At 48.4% G+C, this 24,788-nt stretch overlaps 1 protein-coding gene across 1 annotated transcript; it reads right to left on the bottom strand.

Annotated features, from left to right (window-relative positions):
• Positions 1-2,134: 2,134 nt before the first annotated feature.
• On the bottom strand, positions 2,135-24,788 carry HEATR6 (HEAT repeat containing 6). The gene is made up of 20 exons (XM_061363357.1): positions 24,599-24,788; positions 20,210-20,317; positions 15,107-15,247; positions 14,048-14,163; positions 13,248-13,362; positions 12,895-12,996; positions 12,328-12,465; positions 11,252-11,529; positions 10,679-10,856; positions 10,177-10,383; positions 9,551-9,650; positions 8,949-9,307; positions 8,510-8,632; positions 8,033-8,119; positions 6,978-7,112; positions 5,699-5,821; positions 4,600-4,724; positions 3,838-3,934; positions 3,237-3,441; positions 2,135-2,788 (listed from the first exon to the last, which is right to left on the bottom strand). The coding sequence occupies exons 1-20, from the start codon at positions 24,761-24,763 to the stop codon at positions 2,202-2,204; spliced, it is 3,489 nt and encodes a 1,162-aa protein (XP_061219341.1). The 5' UTR covers positions 24,764-24,788; the 3' UTR covers positions 2,135-2,201.

Here is a 24,788-nt window from a genome sequence, read left to right as displayed (position 1 = left end):
GGGTAGCCTTCAAGAGGCACAATCCCAGCCTTGGAGGACTCGCTTTGGATTTTCTGGCTTAAAGAACCTAAGGAATTTCCAGGTTTGGGAAGGCAGGAGGGAGGCACAGGCCCGGTGTCAGACCCAGGGAAGGCAGACGGGTAAAGGCAAAGTGTGTTTGCTCTAAGGAATTATTCAAATATTGGCAGTTTGGGGTTTATTGCAGGAACACAACATTTGCAGTGTTCAGAAAAACAAAATTCTTCCAGGCCCTTCCTTTACAACCGTGATTTTGAATACGGCAGCCAGAGTAACCCAGTGCTTCCAGATAAGCTGAGAACAGGCTGGTTTCATAAAACACACCAAGGAGAAGGTGTTTGTTTTCCAAGGGTAATGCTGTAACAGAACTGCACCAACTATGAGTAAGGAGAAAAGCAGCTGTTACAGCTGAACCCAGGACACGGGTGATGTGCAAGCAGAACCAGGGGTTCATTGAGCACAGAAATGAAAAATAATAACAAAATATATTAAATTCTCCAATCTTTTCCATCAGGTTTATGGATGACTTCAGGAAGTGTGGATATCCATAAATCCATGGGTCCGGATGGGATGCACCTGCGGGTGCTGAGGGAACTGGCTGAGGTCATTGCTAGACCGCTCTCCATCATCTTTACCAAGTCTTGGGAAACGGGAGAGGTGCCTGAGGACTGGAGGAAAGCAAATGTCACTCCTGTCTTCAAAAAGGGCAAGAAGGAGGACCCGGGTAACTATAGACCGGTTAGCCTCACCTCCGTTCCTGGGAAAGTGATGGAACACCTTATCCTTGGTGCCATCTTAAGGCATATCAAGGATAAGAGGGTTATGAGGGGCAGTCAACATGGCTTCACCAAGGGGAAGTCGTGCTTGACCAATCTCGTAGCCTTTTATGAGGAAATAACACGGTGGATGGATGATGGTAGAGCGGTGGATGTGGTCTACCTCGACTTCAGCAAAGCGTTTGACACGGTCTCCCACAGCATCCTTGCGGCTAAATTGAGGAAGTGTGGTCTGGATGATCGGGTAGTGAGGTGGACTGTGAACTGGCTGAAGGAGAGAAGCCAGAGAGTTGTAGTCTATGGGGCGGAGTCTAGTTGGAGGCCTGTATCTAGTGGAGTGCCTCAAGGGTCGGTACTGGGACCAGTATTATTTAATATATTCATCAACGATTTAGATGAGGGAATTGAGTGTACTATCAGCAAGTTTGCTGATGACACTAAGCTGGGAGGGGTGGCCGACACGCCAGAAGGCTGTGCTGCCATCCAGAGGGACCTGGACAGGCTGGAGAGCTGGGCGGGGAATAACTTGATGAAATATAACAAGGGAAAGTGTAGAGTCCTGCATCTGGGCAGGAACAACCCCAGGTTCCAGTATAGGCTGGGGAACGACCTGTTAGAGAGCAGTGTAGGGGAGAGGGACCTGGGGGTCCTGGTGGACGACAGGGTGACCATGAGCCGACACTGTGCCCTTGTGGCCAAGAAGGCCAATGGCATCCTGGGGTGTATTAGAAGGGGGGTGGTTAGTAGGTCGAGAGAGGTCCTCCTTCCCCTCTACTCTGCCCTGGTGAGACCTCATCTGGAATATTGTGTCCAGTTCTGGGCCCCTCAGCTTAAAAAGGACAGGGACCTGCTGGAGAGAGTCCAGCGCAGGGCAACTAAGATGATTAAGGGAGTGGAGCATCTCCCTTATGAGGAAAGACTGAGGGAGCTGGGTCTCTATAGTTTGGAGAAGAGGAGATTGAGGGGTGACCTTATTAGTGTATATAAATATATAAAGGGGGAGTGTCACGAGGATGGAGCCAGGCTCTTCTCAGTGGCAAACAATGAAAGGACAAGGGGTAATGGGTACAAACTGGAACACAAGAGGTTCCACTTAAACCTGAGAAGAAACTTCTTCTCAGTGAGGGTGACGGAACACTGGAACAGGCTGCCCAGGGAGGTTGTGGAGTCTCCTTCTCTGGAGACATTCAAAACCCGCCTGGACACGTTCCTGTGTAACCTTATCTAGGTGTTCCTGCTCCGGCAGGGGGATTGGACTAGATGATCTTTTGAGGTCCCTTCCAATCTCTAACCTACTGTGATACTGTGATACTGTGAAGTGTGAAACCAACTGTTTAAACACCAGCTAGAGGAAGCGCTCGTGCCGGATGGCCCGTGTGAGAGCAGTGGGTTCTCCCCTGTGCCCACTCAGAAGTGTAGGTTGCTGGTCACCAAAAGAGGTGTTTCTAAGCCTCTTAATTCAGCAGCACTGGTGTGGTTTGTTAGGATATCCTGCAGGTAAACAGACACTCTTACCCTAGCCCTGCCCTGCAGCTGCTTCTCTAACCCACCGAGATGTTCAATAGCTCCTCTTACCACTCCCTCCCTCTCACCCAAGTCCGTGTGGGTTCCTGCTTCGTTTTCTTCAGCACCACATTTCAGATACTGCAGGACATAGGATTTGATTGCATCCCTGTTCTCTGTTATGGTTTCCCAAACGACAGGCAGGTCTGTGCTCTTTGCCAAACTCAACAAATGGAGCAGAGCCTGGCAGATCTGTGTCCTGAGGGTGGCACTGTACTTGAACTCCAGGAAGTCCTCGGTGTCTTCACTCTTCTGCAGGGCGACCACCAAGGCACTCCAGATGTGGCAGAACTGCTCGGTGGAGCCGTAGCATTCCCTCCTGCTTGGGATGGAGAGGGCCATGGCTGACTTGATCCGGACTTTAAAGTTCTTGCAGGACTTCACCACTGAGGAAAGGACACTATAGGCTTGGGCAGTCCAAGGAGCCTCTCCTAAAAACCCCAAACCAAACCCATGCCAATCAAAATACATAAAACCATAAATCCACCTCCTGAATATTGAATGGGTTTTTACATTTACTGTATTTATTCTGGTGTAAATGAGAGAATCAGGGGGTATGAAATGAAAAATTATTTACAAAGCTTCCTGCAGAAGATTAACTGGTTTTTAAGAGGAAAAGTGACATTTTGCATCTATTCACAGCTATAATCCCATCCTCATGCTCTCTTCTAACATGACAGATCCAACTGAATATAGCACACTGGTGCCTGTATTAACATTTGTAGGATCTGAGCCTATTTCACTGGCAGGAATGCTCTGACAACAAGGTTCTGCTCAGTTTGCTTTCCCCCTCTTCCCCAACACACGTGTAACAGAGCCCTTCTTATCAAGACCACAACTTGCTGTGCAAATCCAGAGCCAGGGGGACACGTTACTCACCGAGTGGCAAGGCAGGGTTCTTAAACACATTCCCCAGGGCGTAGCAAGCATTCCAGCGCACTTTCATAGTGGCCTCACTCTGAACAGTGGAGATGAGGGCCTGGAGAGACTCCTCAATGGCTTCCCTGAACCTAGGGTTTGCTATGTGATACGGCTGAAGGAAATGAAGCACGTTCCCAAGGGCCCGGACTGCATTGCTCTTTACCTGGAACACACATAACACACAAAAAAACCCCAAACCATGTTGGCTTTCAGCCTATAGGCAAAGCTTTTGTCAAGTTTGCTGTGAAATCACGCTCAGAGCCAAACAAGGAGCCTGTCTGGAATCAGATTTGGTGTCTTATCAGATGGCAAGCTCTTAAATGAAAGAACCAAACCAACCCACTCCTGCACTGGGGAAAAGCACAATCAGCTACCCTGCAGGTCAAACAGGAAACCTCCAAACGTGAGCCCTCAAGAGAGGATGCTGAGCTGCAGCTTCCCATCACTGGGGCAAAACACCCCAAAGTAACCAGTGACATCTCCCCCCGCTCCTTTTCTTCCTTGGAACAACAATGCAAGAGTTAACCACACCATGACACAGCTCCACCCTCGCTCGTACCTTGTCTCTGTCTTTGGATGCTTCAGTTGCGGAGCGTAACATTTTCAACAGGAGGAGATCCGAAAATTCCTCATGAAAACTTTGTCCCATCGTTTCCCTGGCAGGAGAACCGCACAGTGAAAGGCCAGCTCGGATGATCCATCCCCAAAGATGGGATACAATCCCTTAGAGAGGCGTATGAACAACCTTCACTCTTTAGAGGGCTAATATGTAAGGCAGACCTTACTACATGTGACCACTGTGTTTATTAATTTAAAACCAAACTATCAATGCAAGTAAGCCAGTTAGCAATGCATTAAGTCTGTAATAAAAAACAGAGGGCAATGAATTGCTCAGAGGCAATTCTGCAGCAGGAATATATGATAACTATTCCTCCTGTTAAAAATGTAACAGTAGGTCAGTCCTTGGCTTGAGGAAGTGTTAAATATTTATTAATTTTCCTCCTGTGTTATGCTGAAAGTAACCAGGAAAACTCAGTTACACACAGCAACACACAGGCAATAGGAAAGTGAAAAGTAAACTTGGAATAGACTCCAGACTAAGGAGCAGAAAGAGCTGAACCCAAGCAGTTTAGAACTCAGCCCTCAGATGGACACCAGACTCTTGTAACAGGGTCACAGACACACAGGCTGAGTGGTTAAAGAGAAGCACCTAAGCCAAATTTGAGGGGGTTTTGATACTAAGTAGATTAGTGCCCTCTGTGTGATGCTACAGGAGTAGGGGCAGGGAGAGGAACTGCAGAGGCCAAGGCCACTTACGTACATGTTGATGATGAGGGTATCTGTAAGATTGCCCAAGGACCACGCTGCTTTGGCACGGACGTTTGGAGACTTGTCATGGAGGGAATCCAGAATAGCATTTGCTGTGTCTGCCACAAACATCACGTCCTATGAAAGTAAGAAGTGCTGCAAAGTCAGGAAGCTTCAAAGACTCAGGTGACTTCCTCAGTAACACATTCACTCTGGCCTTTCCAGGGGAAACGATACCTGCACAGAGACCAGCTCCATTCATATTCTCAGTATGTTTGTACAGCTTGGTTTGATCTTAAATTAACAGTGATCAAGTTCACCACTCCCTTGAGTGGCTGTTGCTGAAAGGTTTCAATGTATTATTTCATTTTATTAGTGCTTTAGTTACTTTGGATTTAACATCATTTCCTGGACTGCCAATCTTACTCTCATCAAATCCCACTCGAAGTAATTCCTTCTCCAAACTCCCTCTTGAGCTGCCTGTTTAATCTTCTCTTCTATGGCCATTACATTTCATTTTCATTCCCTTGCCTATGGAAAAGAGTTTGCTTTCAAAGTCTTTTGGAATCAAATCTCAACATCAGCTATCGCATAATTATTACAATCACACAGTTCAGGCCACACTGCAAAAACTCCGGACTCTCCCAGCTCAGCCAAGCCAAGACCAAGTTTTCCTATGGAAACCATCCAGCATTTTTCTCTAGAGAAGCTTTACTTCTGAGCTTGGAAGCAAAGCTGAAGCATTCACATTAAAAACACGGTGTATCCCTGCTCTGCCTTCACAGCTTCACCTCATCTCTTGCAGCTCCTTTGTGCCAACCTGGCCCCCCACTTCTGTCCCTAAGAGCTCAGGGAAGATCCTGGCTTCCCTCCTTTTGCTCTCACTTATGAGGCACTTTACCTTCTGCAGAGAAGAAACCTGCACTGGTTCTGTTCACCACATAAGAGGTAAGATCAGCTCTGGAGACAATAAGGAAGAGCTACATACACACTACAGACCAAAAGCAAGCAGGAAGGCCGATTCATTCCAAAAGAACTCATGTCCCACATCTTACGCTTCACCAGACCCGTTATGAAATGGCTCAACATAAGGAAAACAGGGCAGTTCTGACCTGCCTGAGGCAAGAGAAGAGGATGTAGACTCCAAGTGCACGTGCGGCAGCAGCTTTCACCAGCGGGTTCTCACTGTGGTTCAGGCCAAGGAGCAGAGTGACACACAGGATCTGCTGGTCATTCTGCAACGAAAACCAGTCATGGCAATAGGGAGAAAGTGAAAAGATCTCTGTCTCACTAAGACAATTGAAAACCCCTTGGATGTGGAACCTATACAAACTACCATTCAGAGCATAAGCTTTAAAGTAAATTGCGTGGCGTTTCAGGATGCCACACAGGAAATGGGCATGCTTCCAGCAAACATAATCTTGTTGTTGTTAGGTAAGACTACAAAGGAAACCAAAATATTAACTATCATCCAAATGCAGACAGCACGGCCCAGCAGAGGTAAACCCACTGGATCAGTTGGTTTTTCCTGTCTGACTTCACTCTTTCCCCTCCATTAACAAGGACAGCCAGGCAGACTGAGTTCATCCCGGACAGATTGTCAGTTTACCAATCCATGACAAAGATCTTGGTTTCATCAGAGCAAAGGGTCAGAGTGGGCACTGACTTGACCCCACAGGGACAAGAGAGTGTACGGGATCAAAGTACAGGGGGATGAAGTACATGCTGTGCTTGGAGAAACCGGACGGAGAATTCCAGAGATACTGCTGTACTAGCAATTCCTGGGCAAATGAGATCTGGCAGAGTACTCCCATCAAGAAGGGCACAGTGACATAAAAGGAGAGGCACAATGCAGTGGTGATACACTGCCAAGGCTTTCATGTTTAAAAGCGTATTTTATGTTGCAAACGGAGAGTCAGGCCAACATATTTGTTTGCTTCTGCCAGGGCAGTTGCCACAGTTCAGTGTTTTAAAAGCCAGCCAAGAGAAAAGCCATGCATGTGAACTGATGACCACCATCAGTCCATGGCTGTTAGCTCAGCTGTGTCTTCAAAGATTTAACCAGCAAAATAACAACCCTTCACCCCTCCCTCAAGCAATGAAATTCTTGCCCTCCATCTCTTCTGCATCATTGACAAGGCCAAGCATTCATGGCAGGGCCAAACAGCTTCTGTGACCCACAGTTTAATTGTTCTGGCATATTAATAACTCCCAACATTGCCTTTTCCAGTCTTCAGTGGTCACAACCTGTTCAGAATGCTTATGAAAAATCTGGAAGGTTTCTCCACCCTCTCATTTTAAGCTTTAAGAGGCTTTACACTGCTGCAATCTGGTAGACAAGATCAAAACCTCAGTGGGTTTAAAAATGCCACCTTAAAGGAGTGCTCTTACCTTCAGTCTGCTGAAAGCTTCAGGCAAGATAGAGGACAGGGCATCACAGGCACTTGTCTGCAGAGTCGGATGGGGAGAGCTCTGAAGAGTGCCAGGCAAAGGGCCATTCAACATCATGGTCCAGAAAGTTACAACCTACAGAAGCAGCAGCCAGGTTTATCTACTTAAACTCAGCAATTACACCTGAATTCTACATCAGGTTGTCTTTTGCTATGATCATCTTTAAGATATACTTACAGCAGGTAGCATAATCACACATGGAAGTGAATGCAACTCTTCACAAGCCTAAACTACTTGGCATTCAGAAACATTTTAGTCCTGCTATCAAGTACTTACTCACTGAGTTCTGTTTCTTTCCTTCTCAAGGCAGTATACACTTGGATTAGCTTGCATTAGGTAGAATTACAACCCCCTTCTTGAATCCAATTAATATGCTTGACAATTTGCATTCACATCGAGTAACAGGACCCTGGTGCTACTGGACATGTCTCCTATCTTGTAGGATCACTGGTGACCAGCTCAATACTTAGCATAAGCCAAGGAAGCTTTTAAACTTTGCTTCTGTTCACAGAAGCAAGACTTAACCAGGCCGAAGTTACTACCAGAATGCCAGTGCCCCAGCTTCCACAAACCTGTCCAACAGCCAGCCTCAAACAATGGCCTTTCCTGAAATCGCATGTGCTGTGGTTCTTCTGCACTCGTGAGCAGCCAGAACATGCAGGCTGGCTCTTGTAACAATGCAAGTTCACCAAACTCTGTTCTTCCACCTTTCTGACTTCAAGGAGGTAGGAAGAGGAGGAATGAGGAAAGGCAGAGAGGCAGTGTTAACACCATGTGAAACAACACCCCCCCACCACCACCTGCCTACAGACACAAACAGAACAATGAAGGAAGTCTACCAAAATTCTCCCTATCAGCACCTATAAAGCCACAGGGCACCGAGTCCCTTTGTGCTTTCCTGCAATTGATTTATTCATCCATGCCAGTGGCTTTGCAGAGCACTCAAGAGAGGAAGCTCAGTGAAGTGGAATCTCAGAGGGAGCCCACACTCTTACCGTGCTGACCGATACTCTCTGATCAGGGCTGATGGCTGAATTGGGTTTGTACTGCTGCAGTACACCTGTGCCCAGCTCCTCCAGGAGCTGCAAGGAAACAAAAGGCAACTGGGTCTTCATCAGGGAAGCCTCAAGTTCCATGGAACCATAGCAACCTTTACCTAGGACTGTCATTATTTCCCCAGGGAACAAAACGGAAGGATTCAGTATTGCTTTGGACTCTATTCTGTCCCTGCTAGTGAAGAAATTAGAGGAAAAGCCTTTCTTACATCAAGTCATCAGCTAGGACAGCGTAACAAATTGCCACACAAAGAGGAAATCTCCTCTGAGCTGTGCTCTGGGTGACAGAACACAGCTCCTGCACCGGCATATGCTAAATCACACGTGCTCTGCATATCCATCACTACTCATCTGTATTTGCAAAGCACACTAATAGATAAAATTGACTCAGTGAAGCAACACTCCTCATGCTCTTACTTTGGCTCCGTGAAGCTGAATGGATGGATCCATTTCTTCCATGCATCTGCAAGCCACTTCTCCAAGCTCTAGGAAATAGCCCTGAGCCATAGGGAAATGGCCTTTCACAAGCAGCGCCAACACCTAAACACAAACAAAAGAAAATCCATTCACCCTTTTGTTCTTTTATTAAACCAAAATACCCCAAATACACACAGAGAGGATGCTCACGTGCAAATCAACACTGGAACCACATACTAAACTCTGATGTACCTTGCAATACAACTTCTAGAATACTAGAGCTCATTCAAAACCTTCCTGTTCATTACCTTGTTCAAAACCAGCCACAAAAGCACTATCAGGTAGCAACACAATGAATTATTTACTGTAAGTGAGGTCTCCTGTAGCTAAAAAACCAAGCAAGAGTGCCTGTAGAGCAACACATTCAGTATCTCCCCACCTGTAAGGCTTCCAGTCGAAGGGGACATGGTTCATAAACGCTGGAAAAGGATGGGAAGTTCACATCACTGTCAGAACAGGAATCCTCTCTGGGCAGAACGATGATGGAAACGCAGAGACGGAGCAGCCAGCATGGCTCTGGAGATGTGCATCCTGCTGGGTTGTCCCCAGGCTCCCCTTCTGAGGGGAGGGCTTTTCTCCACTGCTCAGAGGAATTAGAACGGTGAGGGGTTGTGCTACCACTATGACTTAGCCCTGAAGAACCGGGCTTCTGCAAAAGTAACTGCACCTCTGGTAAAGGTACTTGGATAGATACTATAGCCCCTAATAATGTGAGACTAGAAACTCGGACATTAACATCTGCAAGAAAGAACAGGGCAGGGGAAGAAAAAGCCACTCCATTAGCATCTCACTGACACATCAGCATCCTTCAGCAGTTTTCAGACAAGACAGATCATAACATGTAATTCAATAGAAATACATATGTTTCTGTATTTATGAAGCACAGGGGGAAAGAGGGAAATCCACAACTATTTCATAACAAGCACTGCTGAATGAAGGGATCACATGAACAAAGAGGCTCCAGCCAAACGGAATACAAACCTTTATGACAAATGTAGGGCTTTATCTGGTTCCACACTCTCGTCAGCAACCCAGGTTTTAAACGGCTGTATGGGGCATTTGAAACCAAATTTGCAAGGCACTGAAACACACGGAAGAACATGCATGGAGCAGTGGTTATGTCAGCCTGGCCTCCAACACATTTGGTTTTATACTGGCAATTTTAGGTCATTTTGACAGCTAATTACCTAAGGGCACCTAAAACCAAATGCAATTATCTGCTGTTTGAAAGCTGGCTACAGACTTGGCTCCTAAGAACAAGTATTTAACTGCTGTGACCTGGCATAAAGACCAAGGAATTTCCGTAGCCCTTGGAAAGCTTTTTGTGCCTATTTCCACTTTTAAAGCCAATGTGAGTCTTCAGAATCATTTTATAGGTTCACTCAACCCCCAAAAATACACAAAATGAATGCAGGAACAAGAGAGTTGTGCTGGAAAGAACCCTAGAGCTCTGTAGGAAGACTCAATCAATGATGTCGCATGAGATGGTAACAGATTATTTCCCACCATCTCCACCACAGTAATTCCTTGCAATCCTTCTTCAAGACATAATCCAGAGATCAATATCATCTCTTGGGCAGCATTCAGAACACTAACGGTACAGTTACCTTGACTATTTGTGTCAGTGTTTGAGAAGAGGATTCTGCCACCAGGGCCAGCAGCAGACAGCGGTGCAGTTCCCGGATGCTAGAAGCAATAGTTACAGAGAAGGGAGTAAAAGCTCTCTTGTGATCATTAATGTCTTCAGCAACAGAAAGGAACTGCTTGGAGCCTTCCAGGATGGCTGAGAGGACCTGAAGAGCACAGGCACGGGTCTGAAATGATAAAACATTCATTACCCACTCTTAACACCTCCTTCGAGCTCATGGAGAACATTAAAAGTTTGGGAAGTCTCCTTCTCAGACAAGAGAAAATTCAACTCCAACTATTTTTATCTCACAATACAACCAATCCTTTTTTTCCTTACACAATACATCCTCTTAATTTCTTGCAGCACAGTGACCAAGCAACACAGATACAGTAGCCAAAGTACTTACTGAAGGCCAGAGAAGACAACTCAAGATTAACATGGCAAAAATACAGTGCTTTTTCTACTCAGAGCTGCCTCACCTTTGGAGAAGGGTCCTTTAAAGCAATAGTCATCAAGGACACTGACTGGGGGCTGCCAATACCAGGAGCATCGGGAACAAACGCTGACCAGTAGCCATAAAGAACTCTTTTTTCCATTGATTTTATAGCAGAGAGGAAACAGGCCAGAGCCCCCTGACGAACACTGGCTTGGTAAGATCTTAAAAACAAACAAAAGGATTCATGAAATAGCAGCAAGGAAGAGTAATGGACCTAGCCTCTCAACCTCTCACTAGCATTAGCGCCAGATGTGAGAAGAAATTCTTCAGACCAAGAATAGGAAGAGGAAGAACAAATTTGATTTCAAACCAATACAAATCACAGCTTCCCTATCTTCTTGTATTATCCCATAAATCAAAGCTGTTGATTTTCTCAACAGCTTTAAGACCAAAGCACTAGGACCCTGTTGGAAGTGTGGGAGGCTGCACAGGTGTAAAATTCACGTCAGGTCTGCAGGGACAGAAGGTGTGTTTTAACATGACACACGAGTTGAAATTGTTATGAACACCAGCACGCTCTGCTGCTGTGCTTCATGTTTACACCAACAACAATCACCTCACTTTGCTCTGTATTCCACCTTCAGCATCGGTATATTCCGACTCACTGCTGCTGATTCTTTTCCAGCTAGGATAACGTGAAGACAAGGGGTCCTTCCCAGCAACATCTGATGCACGACTCCGAGGATCTGAACCAGGATTCTTCTGCACATTTCCCAAGTGCAACTTCATCATGTCTGCTCCAAGGGCTGATTCATTTCCTGCATCACCCGAATCTCTCCCTTCCTCCACAAACTCTCCCTTCTTTTGTTTCCCTTTGGACTTTTTTTTTCTGTTCTGTTTTAAGACGAAAACCACATCTTTAGTATCTGAGAGTCTGCAAACTCTGATTTTTAGTAGCAACAGTAACATCAGTATAGGAATACCTTAGTGTAAGCAAGCAGTTAATATCTGAATAGCCTCAAAATTTAAGGTTTGGCCTCTTCATCAGAAAGCTTTCAGTTAAAAACCCTATTTCACACAAAAGTGATTGAAGGAGTGAGGACTGAAGAAGAGGAATGGTAAATGCTGCTGTAGATATACAGTAGACATTCAACATGTAAAAAGAAACAAGTCAACATGACCACACATCTTTATTTTCTCTCATGTCTTTCAGATAATTGGTAATCTAAAATGTTTACAGGGTTAAAAAATAACCTGTAGAAGGATTAAGCAGAACAAATGGGGTGGGGGGAGGAAATCAGTCTCAAGATGAACTTGACTCCCCTAGGAAAGAGTCAAACAATTGTGCAAGTGTTAGGGAGAAAATGTAACTTATAAAATAAGCTTTGCCTCGTCTGCACGCATCGATCCCATGTCTGCAGGCCAAGAATTCTTGGCTATAGATGAGTAACTGATGCACAGAGCTCAGCTCAGGTAAAGCAATCTCCTCACTGCCATTTGCTCTCCTGATCTGAGTTTACAAAGCAGTTTTACTCGGAGCAGAGATTTATGACCAATACCTTTAAAGCAAAGAATGTGAAATGTATCAGATGCTCAGAGCACAAAGAACAACTAACATCAGTCAGGTAACACACAACTGCACAAACACATGCACAATGAACATGCAGCAGAACCAGTGTAATTCAAACTTACCCCTGTCTGCTTAATGGTGGCTGGTTCTGACTGTTCCTGTTTGGCAGGCAACCTTTTGTCGTACTGAGGTAGTGGAACTGGGTACAAGGCTGCTGGCACCTCTATGCTCAGTCCTGGCAGTCCATGAAACATACATTTCTAGAATAGAAACAAAACCATTTACGGTCCTTTCCCTTTGTGACGCACAAAGATTTACTCTGTATTTACTCAGGTGTTCATCAGTTTTCAGTTCGGGTTGTAATCCTTCCCCTAGGTCTTGCCTCTCCCCTGTAAGTGCTATATAACAGCATTGCAACATCAGAAATTCAACTACATCTAAAAGGATTTTAAGTGGGTCCAAAAAAATGAGCCTCACATCTTTCTCTCACATTCTTTTGTGGGAACTCCAGTGAAGAAGCTGTGAGAGAAACTCAGTGTCATCTTTATATCTCACAATACATATTCCCCCCCATGCTCATGCTTCTCTGCTCCCTCCTTCTTGTCTTCTATTGTTTCCCATTTAACAAGCATCTGGAACATGCACCTTCCAGAGTCTGCCTCCTTCTCAAGGTGGATTGAAGTACTCACCTTCAATACTGCAAGAAGAGATCCTATTTGGTCAGTCTGCATTAGCTTCATCTTCCCACCATTGAGAAGTGACTGGATACCTTTCAGTGCATTCTGCAGTAACTGAAAACCAACACACAGAATTACGTACTTTTCCTTCCCAAAACACTGAAGGTTCACATTTTTCAAGTGACCTTCTGGGCAATTATGGTTTAACTCAACATAATTACTGGGACACTTACTTAGGTTTATTAAAAACCCAGACTATTTAAGCAAAATCTCAGTTGACAACATTCCAAATGTCACATATTCCAAATTCCAACATTCCGGCAGCACAATCTCCTAATGAGAGTATTCTAGACAATTACACTCACCATGCAAAAAGTGATGTCATCTACATCAGAGGTTTTTGAAGACTGCAGAACACTTAGGAAAGTCTGAAAACAGACACTTCTGTAGGACTCATCCAAGTACGGCTGTTCAGGCACGCTGAGATTAAAGCAGGAAGAGACAAGTGGTTGGTTTACAATCCATCCCACAGACTCAGACCTAAGCCCTCTGCTAGGCTGAAGAGCACAGCCTCAGGTGGATGGTGGCTCTTTGAAAGGGATCAGCTCCACCACTGTGAAGAACAGAAGGAAACCTGCACAAAGAGCTAGTACAGTCATAGCGTGCCTTACACCTACGCTGCTTCTGTGGCCTGCTTCTTGATTACAATGACTCTCCAAGCATAGCTGAACAAGCTCTCATGCTTATAAATGCTTTTTAGGCAAAAATCAGCATTGAAAAGGGCTTAGAATGACTGTGGCATCAGCATATTTACATGTGGAACGGAAAAATGGAATAACTGACAATCACTGTAAAAGCTTTTAACTGGCAATTCCTTGTGCAAAATTAACCCAGAGGACCATTGCAGGGACCACCCAGAACTACATTTCTTATTTTCTTCCTTAAACTAATATCTGTGTCATTATATCTGGAAGACTGAGAGTTTACCATTTTATCCAGAGAAAAGAGCCCTTGGAGCACTGAAGTTCTACATTTCAAATTCATGCATATACCCCTTACTAGACCTAAATTTGCTCTTCCCAGCCCAGAGCAGAGCAGCCGTCCCTGCTGTCAGATGTCCATCTCCCAAAGCACCCACTCCCCCATCTGGAAGGCTCGCACGCACCTGAGACAGAGGTTTGCCATGCTGCGTACTGCTGCCCTCCGGAGTTCCACGTCGGGCTGAGCAGCATCGCTGAGCTGCACCAAGAGCCCAGTCTTGCCCAGCAAATCCGGGAGATGCTAAAACAAACCACCAGGAGCCGTTAGGAATCAGTGCTTTTCCCTCAGCCTCCTGCTTCTTCTGCTTGGTAGCTAAACATATCTATGCTACCAAAAAAAGAGCTGTCAGCTGCAGATCCAGATCCCACAGACAGATTATGTTTAGACAAAAATGACATGAAAACATAAACTTCCAAAGTTCCCTGATTTTGTACTGAAAATTCCCGAGTGTGAGCACAGTTGAGGCTGAGTCCCAGTTTATGCTTTCTTCCCAGACACAAAGCTAAGTTAGTAACAACTGCTGTACCAAATTGCTGCAGTTATATAGGCTACAAACCCACGCAAGCTGGCAGCTCCAAAACTGCTACCATCACCTCCCCGTGCTTCAGCCCAGCAGCAGAAACTGCTCTGCACGCTGCCAAGAGCTGGCGAAGGCAGGATTCAACACACCAAGCACCATCAGTCATGCTGCAGCAACAAGGAGCTTCATGCAGACCCCTCAGGACTGACACCTGATAGGCTCCACTTTGAAAAGGCTTTGAGCCCACTGATCTGGTTACTGGGTAAATTTCAGGCTCCTCAATGGAGCCTGCTGAGTAACATGCAATTTGAAGCTCCCCGTGTTCTTCCTGCCTGGTACACAGGTATACCAGGGTGGTCAGACTGCAGACTAAGCCTGGTGCCCTTCTTTAATAGCCTGTCTTTGGCTCAAGCCGGGTAAGAAGTGGTCCCTATAGCTGCAGCCTGCAGGTATAGAGGTATTTGGCATGGGAAGATTCTTGTTATATCCTTATTATTAGTAGATACATCCACCACATCTGAAATTCAACTTCCATCAGTCACTATTTAAATGATACCTAATCTTAACATGAAGATAAGGAAATCTGAGAACATGATCGTTTTCTATTCTTTCTTTTAAGGAAAAAAATAAATAAAAGTAGAAATAGGGTGCTTGCAAACTCACTTTCTGACATTTAGGTCCATTATTGTAGACAAGAGCTGCCAAGGCTTGCACAATTTCCACATGTGTCCAAGAGCTGCACTGTTTAAGAGCAGAGATGCAGTAGGAGAGAAGGAAATTCAAGTTCTGTTCGTCAACCAGCACCTGTTGGAACAGAGAAGGTCAAGAAAACATCATTATGTACTGCTGGAGCTAATATACTGTGTATATTAACTAGTATATTAGCACATACTAATATGCTCAGATAAACTGGTTACAGACTTGGGTGATCTGGCTGTTAAAACGACAGAGCATCACAGAATCAGCCAACACTTAGGAAATGGATAAACCAACCCAAGTGTCCTGTAACTTGGATATTTTTGATGGTGTATCATGCTTGACAGAGCTGTTCTTACATGGGGAACCAAGCTAGAGCCACAGATCAGAACCTCAGCTAAGAGTAAACACGCAATACAGGGAAAAATCCAAGCAACTCTGCATGAAGGTTGGCTCCACAGCACTGTAAGAAAGCAGGAGGTCTCCCTGGCTTCACAGTATCACAGTATCACAGTATCACAGTAGGTTAGAGATTGGAAGGGACCTCAAAAGATCATCTAGTCCAATCCCCCTGCCGGAGCAGGAACATCTAGATAAGGTTACACAGGAACGTGTCCAGGCGGGTTTTGAATGTCTCCAAAGAAGGAGATTCCACAACCTCCCTGGGCAGCCTGTTCCAGTGTTCCGTCACCCTCACTGAGAAGAAGTTTCTTCTCAGGTTTAAGTGGAACCTCTTGTGCTCCAATTTGTACCCATTACCCCTTGTCCTTTCATTGTTTGCCACTGAGAAGAGCCTGGCTCCATCCTCGTGACACTCCCCCTTTATATATTTATATACACTAATAAGGTCACCCCTCAATCTCCTCTTCTCCAAACTATAGAGACCCAGCTCCCTCAGTCTTTCCTCATAAGGGAGATGCTCCACTCCCTTAATCATCTTAGTTGCCCTGCGCTGGACTCTCTCCAGCAGGTCCCTGTCCTTTAACTGAGGGGCCCAGAACTGGACACAATATTCCAGATGAGGTCTCACCAGGGCAGAGTAGAGGGGAAGGAGGACCTCTCTCGACCTACTAACCACCCCCCTTCTAATACACCCCAGGATGCCATTGGCCTTCTTGGCCACAAGGGCACAGTGTCGGCTCATGGTCACCCTGTCGTCCACCAGGACCCCCAGGTCCCTCTCCCCTACACTGCTCTCTAACAGGTCGTTCCCCAGCCTATACTGGAACCTGGGGTTGTTCCTGCCCAGATGCAGGACTCTACACTTTCCCTTGTTATATTTCATCAAGTTATTCCCCGCCCAGCTCTCCAGCCTGTCCAGGTCCCTCTGGATGGCAGCACAGCCTTCTGGCGTGTCGGCCACCCCTCCCAGCTTAGTGTCATCAGCAAACTTGCTGATAGTACACTCAATTCCCTCATCTAAATCGTTGATGAATATATTAAATAATACTGGTCCCAGTACCGACCCTTGAGGCACTCCACTAGATACAGGCCTCCAACTAGACTCCGCCCCATAGACTACAACTCTCTGGCTTCTCTCCTTCAGCCAGTTCACAGTCCACCTCACTACCCGATCATCCAGACCACACTTCCTCAATTTAGCCGCAAGGATGCTGTGGGAGACCGTGTCAAACGCTTTGCTGAAGTCAAGGTAGACCACATCCACCGCTCTACCATCATCCATCCACCGTGTTATTTCCTCATAAAAGGCTACGAGATTGGTCAAGCACGACTTCCCCTTGGTGAAGCCATGTTGACTGCCCCTCATAACCCTCTTATCCTTGATATGCCTTAAGATGGCACCAAGGATAAGGTGTTCCATCACTTTCCCAGGAACGGAGGTGAGGCTAACCGGTCTATAGTTACCCGGGTCCTCCTTCTTGCCCTTTTTGAAGACAGGAGTGACATTTGCTTTCCTCCAGTCCTCAGGCACCTCTCCCGTTTCCCAAGACTTGGTAAAGATGATGGAGAGCGGTCTAGCAATGACCTCAGCCAGTTCCCTCAGCACCCGCGGGTGCATCCCATCTGGACCCATGGATTTATGGATATCCAGATTGCTCAACTGGTCTTTAACCCATTCCTCATCGACTAAGGCAGACCGCTCCGTTGACCTATCTTCATCCGAGGTCTCAGCGGTACAGGGCTCTTCAGGACTGCCTCCGGCAGAGTAGACAGAGACAAAGAAGTCATTCAGTAACTCTGCCATCTCTGTATCTTCTGTCACCAGGGCACCCGTCCCGTTCATCAGCGGGCCTACATTGCCTCTGGTGTTAGTTTTACCTGCCATGTATTTGAAAAAGCTCTTTCTGCTGTCCTTGACCCCTCTCGCCAGCTTTAATTCCAAGGAGGCCTTAGCCATCCTAGCAGCTTTCCTACATCCTCTAGCAGCAGCCTTATATTCTTCCCAAGTGGCCAGCCCTTCTTTCCATGACCTGTAAACTCTCCTCTTCCACTTGAGCATACCGAGCAATTCCCTATTTAACCACGCAGGTCTCCTGACCCTCTTCCTCGACTTCCTACGTGTCGGGATGCTCCGATCTTGAGCTCGGAAAAAGCAGTCCTTGAACGTCAACCAACTATCTTGGGCCCCTTTCCCTTCAAGCAGCCTAGCCCACTGGATTTCCCCTAGCAATCGCTTGAAGAGGCCAAAGTTTGCCCTGCTAAAGTCCAGGGTTGCGATTCTACTTGCTATTCTACTGACCCTACCACACAAGATCCTGAATTCTACCATCTCGTGGTCGCTGCAACCAAGGCAGCCCTCAACCTTCACTCCTTCAACCAGACCCTCCTTGTTAGTGAGGATGAGATCCAGCAGCGCACCTCTCCTGGTTGGCTCATCCACCATTTGCATGAGGAAGTTATCATCCATACACTGGAGGAACCTCCTGGACTGCGGCTGGGTTGCCGAGTAGTCCTTCCAGCAAACATCAGGGAAGTTAAAATCCCCCACGACGACCACGGCCTGTGACTGTGAGGCCGCTGTCAGCTGCCTGTAGAAGGCCTCGTCAACTTCCTCACCCTGATCCGGTGGCCTGTAACAGACCCCCACAACAGTATCGCCCCTGCCAGCCTGCCCCTTAATTCTCACCCACAGACTCTCGACTCGCTCATCATCTGTCCCCGGACAGAACTCAACGCATTGTAGCTGCTCTCGCACATAAAGAGCAACCCCACCACCCCGCCTGGCTGGCCTGTCTTTCCTGAAAAGGACATAGCCCTCCATGACTATATTCCAGTCATGTGAGCTGTCCCACCACGTCTCTGTAATTGCCACCAGGTCATAATCTCCCGACTTAACACAGGTTTCCAGCTCCTCCTGCTTATTTCCCATGCTGCGCGCATTGGCGTACAGACATTTCAGGGAGCGAGCCGAGCACACCGATTTCACCCTAGGATTACAGGAGGCCTCCCAGTCTTCATCAATTCCGGAGCGCTGTCCCACTGAGGCAAGCCGAGCTACAACCCCATCCCCCTTCAAATCTAGTTTAAAGCTCTCCAAATGAGCCCCGCTAATTCGTGCCCCAGCATCCTTTTACCTCTGTGCGATAAACCTTTCCCACATGCCAACGTCCAGGCCGGTGCCCTATAAAACCAGCCGTTATCAAAGAATCCAAAGCCCTGCCTGGAGCACCAGCCTCGAAGCCAATCGTTTATGGACTGCATTTTCCCATTCAGTCCCACATCATCAACAGAAGATGGAAGGAGCGAAGAGAAGATCACCTGAGCCCCAGAGTCTTTCACCATCCGCCCCAAGGCCCTGTAGTCTTTCTTCATCTCCCTCAGACTGCGGGAAGCAACTTCCCCTTCACCCGTCTGGAAGACCAGCAGCGGGTAGTAGTCTGTCGGGCGCACCAGGTTGGGGAGCGCCCTGGTGATATCCCTGATCCGGGCTCCAGGCAGACTACACACTTCCCTATGATGAGGGTCAACTCTGCATATCGGGCCCTCTGTTCCTTTCAGAATGGAATCACCCACTACAATGACCCTTCTTTCTTTCTTACCAGAGGCAGTCTTGAGGTGCGAAGTCGACCGCTTTTTCCTATGTGGCCTTGTAGGCGGGCCTTGCACCACATCCTCACCTACCTCTCCTTCCAGATCCAGGGCCTCAAACCTATTACAGAGGGACACCTGGGGAAGCGGGGCAGGAAGGGAGGAGGGCTGCCCACGACGCCGAACCGGAACTCGCTTCCAACCCTCCTCATCTTTTTGGTCCCCTACCTCCGGGCGACAGCTACATGACAGGGGCTGTCTCAGTCCATCCCCCTCTGTCTGAGAGGGCAGGGGGTCCATCCTCTTTTGGGGGGTATCTCCCTGGAGCCGTTCCAACTGGTTAGCCAGGGAGTTACTCCAGCAGTCGATCTCCCTTTCACACTCCCTGATGCTCCTCAGCCTCTCAACCTCCTCCTTAAGTTCAGCCACCAAGCTAAGCAAATCATCCACCTGCTCACACCTCACACAGGTGGAATGCTGTCCTCCCTCCCCCGGCAGCAGCAGGCTCTGGCACTCCCTGCATCCAGAGACCTGAACAGCCACGGTTAGGGCCGGGGTCTCTGTCTGCGTTGCTACAGCCCTCTTACTGCTAGCTCTCTTTCTGGAGGCGACCATACTGGTCAGCACAACGACCTACCTGTTCCTCCCTGCACCTGGTGGGCAGCGACGGGTCGCTGCCCTCTCAAAGGCTTTTTCAAGTCAAGGGGCAGGGGAGTGGTCGCCGTTCGCCGTGGGAACGCCCCCCGCCACGTCAGCCGCTCTTTCGCAAGGGCTGCTGGAACTTCGGGAGTCCGGAAGTGTTGGCTAATGTGGGGAATCGCGGTGGCTCCGCTCTATCCCCTCTGATTTTCCTGATCTCGGTAGAAGATCGCGGTCGCTGTAGCGTGCCGGCTGCGGCTCTAGCTAGGCTAGCTCCAATCAGCTGACTGAGTGTGAGTAGCGAGTTACAGCCGAATTTAAATCTCCCGCCGTCACCGTGGGAACGCCCCCCCGCCACGTCAGCCGCTCTTTCTTTGGCTTAGTGAGGTACCCGGGAGGCAGCACACAAGGAAAGAAGGGGCAAGGCCAAACTTTCCCTACCTGAAACCTGTTAAGTAAGTGATGGATAAGCTGACAGACTTTGCTGACAAGATGTTCCTGATCAAGGTGAACCAGCTGACAGGCTTGGACAAGCAGCGCGCAGACATCCTGGAAAACAAAGCCTCAGTTTATTACTTAGAGACTACAAAGCCAGGGTGGAAGCCACATCATCAGCTGAGGCTCTGACTGCACAACCAGATCTGCGTGTGGGTACCACTGGCATTGATACACAGGGATAATGAAATGAATGAAACTCCAGATAGTGAGCTTCCCTTCCCCTCGTTCACCCACAGGCCCTCATCCCTCTGCAGGGGGATGCTGACACAGGACTCATATTGCAATAGTACTGCTCAAACAACACAACTTAAGCACTAGAGTTAAATCCAAGCCAATAATAGTAGCAAAATAAAGTCAGATCAATGCACAGAAGGGGCACGGGGAGACCACTGTCCAAAGAAATAAATTCCTAAGTGCAAAGTAATCCTAGTCTGGAAAAAAAATGAAGGAAAATGGGTAAATCAGCAGTGCTTATAGAGCAGTAACAAAGTACAGTGTGCTCCAAACAAAGCAGTGTCAATACCGTGTAACTACAGGACTCAGCTTTGAAGGACTCACTTTAAACTTGACATGTTTTATCGTACGAATACCAGACTATGACCTTACTCAGTCCTTCTGCCGTTACTTACTCCTGCTGCCTATAGACCCATCACTGCCCGCTCACCAGCATCTCCCACCGCTCCCCCCCACGCCGGCAGCAGAGCTCACAAGCCCCGCAGGAGGCAGCGGAGGGAACCCGGGTGAAGGCAGAGGGGGGCCAAGGTGCTGGGTAAGGGGGAAGAGCGGAGGAGGCGCAGGAGAACCCCGCGATGGCCCCGCTCCCACCACGCGGTACCTGCGGGCTGGGCCCGGCCGCCGGCGCCGTGCCGCAGCTCTCGGAGATGAGCTGGTCGAAGAGCAGATCCAGCTCGGTGCGGCGGCTGCTGCTGTCGGGCCGTCCTGCTCCGGCCCCGGCCCGCAGGGCCCCGAGGCTAGCCAGGTACCGGCGGAAGGAGCCGCCCGGCTCCGTCTCCCCCTCCACGGACGCCGCCATCTTCCACCTTCCCGCCGGCGGCGCTATGGCAACGCGGAGCACTTCCGGGGCGGCGGGAGCAGCAGGAGGGGCCTAGGGGCCGAGTGTCACCTTCACTGCATTGACACCATGAGAGCGGCGTCACCCTCACTGCATTGACACCGTCACAGCGGCGTCACCCTCACTGCATTGACACCGTCACAGCGGCGTCACCCTCACTGCATTGACACTGTCACAGTGGCGTCACCCTCACTGCATTGACACTGTCACAGCGGCGTCACCCTCACTGCATTGACACTGTAACAGCGGTGTCACCTTCACTGCATTGACACTGTCACAGCGGCATCACCCTCACTGCATTGACACCGTCACAGCGGCGTCACCCTCACTGCATTGACACCATGAGAGCGGCGTCACCCTCACTGCATTGACACCGTCACAGCGGCATCACCCTCACTCCATTGACACCGTCACAGCGGCGTCACCCTCACTGCATTGACACTGTAACAGCGGTGTCACCTTCACTGCATTGACACCATCACAGCGGTGTCACCTTCACTGCACTGACACCATCACAGCGGTGTCACCCCTGTTTGCTGTGTCACCCTCACTGCATTGACACCATCACAGCGGTGTCACCCTCACTGCATTGACACCATGACAGCATCGTCACCCTCACTGCACTGACACTATCACAGCATCGTCACCCTCACTGCATCATCACCCTTGTGCCTGTGTCACCCTCACAGCATTGGCACCATCATAGCAACATCACCCTCACTGCAGCATCAACATCATGACACTGTCACTGTCATTGCAATGTCACCCTCACAGCTGTACCACCATCATGGTACTGCCACCACCATAGCAGTGTCACCCTCACAGCACTGTTAACCCTCACGGCCATTCCACTCTCACATGGCACTGAGCCCAGGAAGGAAGGGGAATTCAGGATGATGGAGCAGCAGGACAAGCACAAGCACCTGCCCCAGGCAGTGACTGCAGCTCTGGGCCTTGGGACTGGGTGCCGTGGCCATGGGGAGCACCACAGCAGGTGGCACCGCCTGTCCATACCATGACCACAACACCCGGAGCCACTGGGACTGTGGCTCAGTGCTCCCTGACTGGAGCAGGAGCCCTGAGAAGCCATGCACCCTGCTCCCCAAGGAGCGGCTGGGGGGGGATGTGCAGGTTTTAACCATCGTGGGCACTCAGCATTTCTTTAAAAGCAACTGTAAGTGATGGATGTAACCTGGAATCAGAGCGCAGAGGAGGGCTGCTAATCTGTCACAGGCTGTTCCTGTTGCACACCCGTCGCCCTGGCCCAGATCTGTCTGTACCTGGTTGAAGCACAGAGATGTTAACAGATTTACAGCACTGGGGACATGAGGGACTGGTAGCTGGGAAGAGAAACGTGCCTGCCTTACGGATGCTCCTTCAGATATGATCTGCACCTCACCTGGAATTCATTCCTTGCATCAAGTGAACAGCAGCCTCCCGCCACTTCCTTGTGAACAGGATCCCAGGAGAGAAGCCAAGGACTGAAAGGCCCCAGTTGATGAGGAAATGCACTTGATTGGGACCGAGCCAAACCTGCTGCATGTGGACCGCTGCCAACACAGGGATCTGCATCAGCCAGGACGGAGCAGGAGAGCTGCAGGATCAGGGCATGGTGTCCTCTCCTTCCATGGCACAGGCAGGTGAAGCCAAGGTCTGGAACCTCACTCGAAAGGCTCTTACCCCTGGTTCACCTCACTTTACCTTTCCTTCATCTCCTTATCAGACTGAGCACCTCGAGCAGGAAAAGTACATGCTGTGCCACCAGTGCTGTGGCCTTGGCTTTCTTCTTTGCCCTGGGGCTGTCTGGTTCTAATAGCTGTGCTTCTTACCTTTACCATTCCATTTATTATTTGTTCCAACAGGCCTCTGAGGCAGTCACAGCAAAACAAGTAGCAAAGAGACACCCTCAAGCGTGTTAATATTGTGCAAGGATGATTTTAGAGCGCTCCCTGCCATCTCAGCCCAGCCACTGCTCTGGGCAGTGCAGCTGCTTCATAGCCTCTAAGTGCTGTGGGAGGCAGCAACTGGGAATGGACTCATGCAGGGCTGCATTGGGATTGAAGTCTGAAAGCCAGGAATGTCAGCATTGCCTTCCCAACTTCTCTATTTGGCACAAAATTCCACCAAACCCACACTTGGGGGTTTGTTCCTTTTGTCACAAATTTATTTTGTGGTTTATTCTTTTAAGAACTTCTTAATACATCTTTAAACTCTTCCTTTTTCCTTGCCCTGTTTTCAAAGCGGTGCTGCAATGTGTGTTCTCTGACAGCAGCTCCTGTTTTTGTGATGCCCTCAGAAATCCATGACTGAAAGCAGACTGACACTGCTCATGGGTTTAGAAACCAGCCCAGAGCTGGGTAAAGATGCTGCAGCTGATGGTGTTACACCAAGGTACATTTTATCTTTGCTCACCCCTCCAAACCCTCAAAGGAGAGCAAATGTGGTGGGGTATGAGGGAAAACAGCACAAGTCCTCGACTGTTAAAACTCTGCTACTGTCATGCAAATACATCTGGTTCAGCAGCTCAGAAGCAGACTTCAAAGGACACAGAAGTCATTAGAATCACAGTTCAAAGAAGAAAAGTGAGCAGCTGGTCTGGGCCATCTGGCTGGGGACATAAAATGGGCTCTTTCTGCCCCAGTCAGTGTATGACATTTTCATTAATCTCAGGAGCATCTTAACATTAACCAAGATAATGCTGTTCAAAATGTAAGTCTTAATAAATCATCAAAACTGTTGTCTTAGCAAAGCTACAGTCCGGGCTGAGCCTTCCTCCCAGCATGCCAGAAGTTGGTATTTTCAAAGCAAATTAGTGGGAATTGCATTCCTCAGGCTCCTTTGAAGGTCTCAAGGAGGAATGTGCTCAGGATTCCCCAGGCTGTGGAGGAATCACCTTCTCTATTGATTCCAGAAGCCACTTTTGGTTTAAAAACATATGGAGGAGGTGCCCTCACTTGGGCTGGCTTCATCTCACCAGTGGGACGGTGCTGGGATGGGGCTTAGCCCCAGGACACCCCCCAGCAGACATCTCACAGCCAGGGCAAGTTCCAGCCCCAGTGGTGTGAACAGAAATCCCTGGTTTAGCTGCTCTGATGTCAAGGCCCTCAGGAGCTCCTGGAAGTTGATATTCCTGTTGAATATATGGATGACTTCCTTGAAATTCAGGCAGGTGGTTTGATACTGCAGGGATGTGACAGCTGCCAGGGGGAAGCCAAACTAAACAGGAGCCACAACGGAGAGCTCAAGGGCATGGCAGATACCTGCTGATTTTGACAAAGTGATGATGACCTGGGAACTGATGCTGCTTCTCCTGCCTCCTCCTCACCTTGCAGAGCTGTCGGCTCTGTCTCCTCCTGTAAAAGGCAAAATGGAGAGTTCATCTTCATGTTGTTGCTCTGGGAGCATACCTGGCCCAAAACCTGCATGGGAATTTGGGGGTTTTGAGCCCCA

The sequence above is a fragment of the Neopsephotus bourkii genome, unplaced genomic scaffold (assembly GCF_033783945.1).
Source record: "Neopsephotus bourkii isolate Nb327-2 ecotype Australia unplaced genomic scaffold, CSIRO-AGI_Nbou_v1 NB_1154, whole genome shotgun sequence".
Lineage (NCBI taxonomy): Eukaryota > Metazoa > Chordata > Aves > Psittaciformes > Psittacidae > Neopsephotus > Neopsephotus bourkii.
The sequence above is the reverse complement of the archived record's forward strand: the minus strand, read 5'-3'. Positions and strand labels throughout refer to the sequence as shown.

Excerpts from the sequence above, each read along its gene's own strand:
- HEATR6 (XM_061363357.1), bottom strand. The coding sequence starts at position 24,763 with ATGCAGGTTTTGGGCCAGGTATGCTCCCAGAGCAACAACATGAAGATG. Across the intron at positions 9,651-10,176 it reads CACTGACACAAATAGTCAAG|TGCCTTGCAAATTTGGTTTC; the intron begins GTAACTGTACCG and ends CGTGTGTTTCAG. Across the intron at positions 3,935-4,599 it reads GATACCCTCATCATCAACAT|GGAAACGATGGGACAAAGTT; the intron begins GTACGTAAGTGG and ends TTCTCCTGCCAG.